Here is a 6,539-nt window from a genome sequence, read left to right on the forward strand (position 1 = left end):
ACATTACATTCACTTTTATTAGAAAAAGGTAAATACTATGATCACGAATCAAGCTATTAATATAACAAAACGTAATGTCCTTCATTTCTAACAATTCAATTTGTTGTCAAACTAGACTAGATCCATTTAAATATTAAGTACTCTAAAGCATCAATAATCAATTCCCTTCATTTTCATAGCCAATATAGGTATAAGATGTGAAATTGTACTCTAAACCCAACTACATATATTCTCACATCAAGCTAGGATCACCATTATTAATGACAGTAAAACATAACAATCTTAGGTTGAAAAGGAAAAACATGTCAAGATCTCATTGGTATCAAAGAACATAATTATTGATTATGATATACAATGTGACACGTTTTCATAATAAAACCACCTTATTATATTATAAAGATCTAAAATCCAAGTCATCATCACAAAGGCTAGCACTCAATTAGGTTACTTTTTTTATTAGATTTCTTTCTTTTTCCTGTTCAAGATTTGGAGAAGCTTTGCATTTGCTGCTGAATAAAGACAAGAAAATAGAAACTCCCACAATTTACAGAAGGAATCTCTCATTTTTCAACCCAATGTTGTTAAAGTCACAATCATTGGAAGAGGAAAAAAAAGATGCCATCCATTGGAGGATGATCAATATACTGTAAAAATAGTGCATAACTTTGAGGAATTTTTAAATTTTATTTATTTTAAAATACTACGTCAGAAAACATTTAAATTCTAGACCTCTTGATTGTATAAGAATATTATTAATGCGCGTTTTATTCGAAGTATAATATATACCAATGGAATCACATTTCCTGTAAAAAAAAACATTGGCTTTCCCACTACACACCCCAATTGAAAAAGAGTGGAAAAACAAAATGTTTTTTTTTTCCCTTTAATTAAAGCTTCTAAAAATGAGTGGTTTTGGAGTGGCTGCATCACAATTCAAACTTTCAAACTGTGGGTAGGCTTGGCTACAATTCTTTTATATATTCTGCTTGGATTTGATGTGCACCAAACAATAATAATGCATCAACTCTTACAGTTTGATTTCCAAAAATCATATTAGATTGGATGCATACATGACTAAATATCTCACATCTCTTCTAACTAGGTACACAGATTCTAATTTCCTTTGGTTTCTATTGAATCAATGTTGTTTTACAATGGTGCTGTTATATATGTTAACACAATTGGTCTGTATTAACAAATATAAACATGGACTATTTGAGCAAGACAAAATCAAATCATGAACACAGCTCACCATTAAGATATTTACTCTTCTTGAAGTTGGAAGTTCAAAATTCTATCCTCACGTTTGTTGGGCTAAGTGTGTAATCGAAGCCACTTGTTATTCGTTCATTGAATCTACAACTCATGGTGTGCGATACGAATTCAGACCATGATATGGAGGAATTTTCTACTGAAGAATATCAGTCTATAGTTCTGTAAAGATTGATCAAGGTAAAAAGGAAAAAAGAGAGAGAGGAATAAAAAAGCCAAGTGAAGATAGTACGAAATGACAGGAAGAAGAAAAAAAAGAATGGATGGGGGTAATTAATCTTCTCCAATATGAAAATTCCCTGACTGGAAAAATAAAGAATCAAGTTCTCCCATGCGGATGGCTTATCAGCTAAATGTGACATCTTGGCCACGCTGAAATGACCTTACAATTCATATCAGTTTTTACTATAACAAGTTTTGGCTGTCTTAGATCAGTAGTGAATAATCTGTAGCATTTAGATCTTTCAAAGCACAGAAAATAGTAACTTAATGAACCATTTTAAAATTTAAAACATAAAATTATGAAATGAAATTGAAGTTGAGAGATGGGAATGAACCAATTTGGTTTGAGAATTTCAGAGTTGAGCTTGAAGAATGCTGCCCCCCATGTGTAGCAGTAGAATAAAGGGCACCAAGCCTTAATATTGCCCATCCATTTCCTGTCCCCACGAAGCTTACTTTCATGAGTCATATTGGTTCCAAGTTCAACCCATCAATCACATCTGCGATCCAAACAAACTGAGCTGTCAGTTGTTTCAATAAAGGGCTTCAAAGGCTAGAGCAGATCAGTCCCCTCCATGGTAGTGGTGACTGAGGGAAGCTGTTTTTAATGGTGATTAACATTGAAAAAGATCAAACATGTCTAAAAATTATAGCCACCAATCTTGGCAGTGCTCTAAGCTTTGAATAGTTTCAGACTCTCTTAAAGGGATATGCCCATCTCCATCAACACATCATTTCTGAATGCAAAACTACTGTTGTTTTGACAATGCATAAATTCCCAAACAACAGCACAAACCCAGAAGAACGCTTGAACATGAAAATGGAAAGAGAAAAGGCTATTATGAGAGATCAGCTAGAACCAAGGGATACTTTCAAAATTGCCTACCTAATCCATTTCTTGCTTGGTGTTGGCAATTTGCTACCTTGGAATGCTTCAATCACTGCAGTTGATTACTTTGGCTACCTGTATCCAACCAAACACGTCGAGAAGGTTTTCTCCGTGGCTTACATGACTTCTTCTGTGCTCCTTCTGGTTCTTATGATTGCTTGGGATGGATGGTCTAAGAAGACGAGCTTTAGATTTCGAATGAACTTGGGATTTTCTTTGTTTATCCTGTCTATTCTGGTGTCTCCTATTATGGATTGGGCTTCAAGCATGACTGGTTCAAACTGGAGACCAAACGAAGCTTACGGAGTGATAGTTGCATCAGTTGTCGCATGCGGTTTGGCCGATGGCTTAGTAGCAGGAAGTTTGATAGGATCGGCTGGCAGACTGCCAAAACAATTTATGCAGGCTGTATTTGCAGGGACTGCTTCTTCAGGTACTATCTATGTCCAAACCTTCTAGTTAACTATATTTCTCCTCTTGCCCTTAAACGGATGTCATGAAATCGTTGACAACAATAAAAAGTGCCAGACATGATCTAGCAGCCTAGAAAGCATGTGCATTCAGTTGCCTGAAAGAGCAACAAAAGAAGTATTCTTTTCATTCAACTGCATGAATAAGTATACAATTAATATGGGATGGCTATAAAGTGTGTTAATATTTTAATGATCTTTATTGATGTGGCAACTAGGTATTGGTGTATAGCATTAAATTGAAAACTAAACAAGCTAAAAGAGATTCAGTCTTCAATTGATTCAATAATCAATCATATCCTAGTACAAAAGTCAATACCAAACATGCTTGTCCTGACCAACTAAACAAAACATAAAGTGAAGCTTAATTTGCTGCTCTGAATTCCGTGAAGTTAGATAGAGAACTATTGCAATGTACCTGACTGATAAAATTGATGGTGGCAGGTGTTCTAGTTTCAATCTTGAGGATTATTACAAAGGCCTTACTTACACAATCGCCCAAGGGTCTTCAAAAGAGTGCGCATTTGTACTTCATCGTTGGCGCTTCGATTCTCTTCTGCTGCATAGTGTCATGTAACTTGTTGTGCAAGCTGCCAGTGATGCAGCATTATTACAGAGAACTTCTAGATGAACCTCCATGTTCAAAATCCAAGTTCTGGATAGTGGTGGGTAAAATCCGGTGGCCTGCATTCGGAATTTTCATAACTTATGTCGTTACGCTATCAATTTTTCCAGGATTCATAGCCGAGGACCTGGAATCAAAACTGCTTCAAGATTGGTATCCTATTCTACTGATCACAATATACAATATTGCAGACTTAGTTGGAAAATCTCTAACTGCAATATATATTTTGAAAAACATCAAGAAAGCAACATGGTTTTGCATCACCAGGCTTCTCTTTTATCCACTGTTCATGGCCTGCATCCATGGACCTAGGTGGCTGAAAACCGAACTGCCCGTGATTGTTCTGACTTTTTTGCTTGGCTTGAGCAACGGATATCTGACTAGTGTCATCATGATCAGTACTCCCAAGTTATTACCTGCATCAGAGGCAGAGTTATCTGCCATTGTAATGGTTGTGTTCCTGGGCATTGGGTTGGTAGGTGGCTCAATTCTAGGCTGGTTTTGGATCCTTTGAAGTTGAAACAAACTCTATAAATTGTTCAGTACCCCGTTCAAAGCAGTTCACCAAAGTGGTACAACAAGCTAATAAAAATGCTTGTCCAAATTAGTCTTGATAGGGAACTTTTTGCCAATTTTCAACAAGATATATAGTGTGCAAGCAGACAAGATAACAGGCCTAACATTCAAGCCACTACCATGTTCAACTGCTGAAAAAGGCAAACCGAATTGAAGAGATGAAGAAGAAGCTGACAAGAAAGTTTTTCACTCAAGTGGCATCTCTCTCCATGTTCAATCTTGGGTAATAGTAACAGATGTAGCACTAGAAATTAGTTGTATTAGTTTCATCGTTTCTTTCTTCTTACAGGTAAATTCAGACTTGCAGGCTGACCATGAATAATCAGCAATAGCGCCCTTTTCTGAAAATGTATAGAGTCCATATCATTCAGTTGTTAATGCAACTCAGAACCAAAACATGCACCAGTGAAGAAGAGTGAGACTGTGAGACAGAGACACAGAAAGAGTACTCTCTAAATATTAAGCTAAAATATATCTTATCTTCTTTCTACAACTTTCATTCCGTAGGGAGAAATTCAATATCTTTGGACGATACAACTCACTACTGCACAAAAAAAGAATACTAATACTAAGGCCAAGAAGAGAATATAAACAGGGTCAAGAGATGTTATCTCTGAAGCTATGATACAAAAGATATGAAGCCAGGATGAGTCTTAAGAACTAAGAAGCAGCAGCAAGAGGAGGTGGGGGGTGAACTCCTTGGAAGAAGCTCGTTGCTGGTTTTTCTCTAAAGCTTTCTTCTCCCACTTCTTCTTCTTCTTCTTCTTCTTCAGCATCCCAAAGGAACCGTGCATAAGATGCTAGAACATAACTGCACCATAACATAAAAGCAATCAATGAACATGTCATTAAACAACCATGACTGTAATCCAAAAGTAAGAATCTCATCATGAAATCTCGAAGCTTTACCAGTCTTCAGGGGCAGCTTTAACAGCTTGATTAAAATAACTCTCGGCCCTTGGAGAGTCCTTTTGAGTTTCCCATATCAGATCGGCGTACATGGACAAGACATTACCATCGCCAGGATTGCTCAAAATTGCTCTCCCACAATACTCTTGAGCTTTCACAAGATCCCCGCGTACCTATTACCCGAACAAATCATCATAAATACACACACAAAAAAAAAGGAACAGCAATATTTGAAACGAAACAACAGTTTTTCTTCAATCATATAGCAATTGGGATTTGAATTTGACTTTGTATTTACCTCTTTCAAGAAACGAGCATAATTGCTCAAAAGCATTGAATTCCCAGGATTTGCCTCGATCATTTTTTGATAGTACAAATCCGTACTCTCATTCCCATGATTTGAATCTCCAAACCCCAAACTCCCATCATCGCCACCATCAGATCCTCCACCACCATGGATCCTTCCACCACTACCACCTACTCCACCACCAACCAGAACACTAACAAACCCACCACCCCCATCCCCATCCCCAGTTTCAGAAATTGACCCACAGCTCAACGACGCCGTTTTGGAGCGGCTAAACCCAACCGCATCTGTCTCTTCAACCACCTCAGTAAACCCACTCAGAGTTCTGGTAAAAGGTTTCATCTTAGACATGGACAGGTCCCGAAGATCCGTCTCAGAAAGCGTTCGAGTAATCCTCCGGGGGGAATCATCGATTATCGGAGATAAGCAACTGGGTGAGCCAGAGAGGAGAATGGAACGCGATTTGGGGATTTGGTGCACAATCTCAGGCTCTAGAGATGAATCTCTTGAATGGTGTAACCATGAATTGAGAAGGGGAGTGGAAGCACTTCTGAGAATCATAGTTATGGAAATTTGGAGGTTGCTTTTGGAGAAATGGAAGGAGATGTTTGTTCTTGGCGTTTGGTGCTTTGTGTGAGTTCTTTGAGGGCTGACCTAAAACAATGGCGGCAACGGGAGGATTTTTATAAGAGAAATTGTGGTGAAGGAGGGAAATTGAAGATTAAATCTGAGCCCTTGATTTTGTGACTGACAACTAAGAAAACCGTGTACTGGTGCACGAGGTTTTACTTCTCTAACGCGGAGGGAAAGTTGGTTTTTCCAACTTCAAAGGGAAATAATAAGTAATCTTCAAATGAGAGTATTACCATATTTGTCAAATGCTTAGTTAAGCTATACACTCTATCATATTAACTTAGATATCAGAGTGTGATAATCTCGATACCACATTAGTGTGAAGTTTTCTTAAACAAATCAACTCAAAAAGTGAGACGAGACTGAGAGAAGTGAGTCGAATATCAAGTTTACGAGAGGTTCACAATGACAACGAACGCAGACGACATTCGAACACAAAAAAAAAGGTAATGAGTAATAATTTGCCCTAACATGTAAAATAATTAACATATTGGTCAAAGAAAATTTCATTTTAAATGCATTCTACTCATTAGCCTAACGAAGGATGTTGGTTTACTTATCTTTATTGAAGAAGAAATGTTTAATTTTGTCACTCAAAAATATATGAGTTAAATAGTCCTAAATGAAACCTATAGG

At 37.3% G+C, this 6,539-nt stretch overlaps 2 protein-coding genes across 2 annotated transcripts; one reads left to right on the forward strand and one right to left on the reverse strand.

The window, feature by feature from the left end:
* Positions 1-2,069: 2,069 nt before the first annotated feature.
* Positions 2,070-4,547, forward strand: LOC120071027 (Nucleoside transporter family protein). The gene is made up of 2 exons (XM_039023012.2): positions 2,070-2,816; positions 3,298-4,547. The coding sequence occupies exons 1-2, from the start codon at positions 2,261-2,263 to the stop codon at positions 3,990-3,992; spliced, it is 1,251 nt and encodes a 416-aa protein (XP_038878940.1). The 5' UTR covers positions 2,070-2,260; the 3' UTR covers positions 3,993-4,547.
* LOC120071028 (Tetratricopeptide repeat (TPR)-like superfamily protein) lies at positions 4,488-6,124 on the reverse strand. The gene is made up of 3 exons (XM_039023013.2): positions 5,262-6,124; positions 4,964-5,136; positions 4,488-4,865 (listed from the first exon to the last, which is right to left on the reverse strand). The coding sequence occupies exons 1-3, from the start codon at positions 5,829-5,831 to the stop codon at positions 4,715-4,717; spliced, it is 894 nt and encodes a 297-aa protein (XP_038878941.2). The 5' UTR covers positions 5,832-6,124; the 3' UTR covers positions 4,488-4,714.
* Positions 6,125-6,539: the final 415 nt, after the last annotated feature.

The sequence above is a fragment of the Benincasa hispida genome, chromosome 2 (genome assembly GCF_027475165.1).
Source record: "Benincasa hispida cultivar pf3 chromosome 2, pf3_genome.v1.1, whole genome shotgun sequence".
Lineage (NCBI taxonomy): Eukaryota > Viridiplantae > Streptophyta > Magnoliopsida > Cucurbitales > Cucurbitaceae > Benincasa > Benincasa hispida.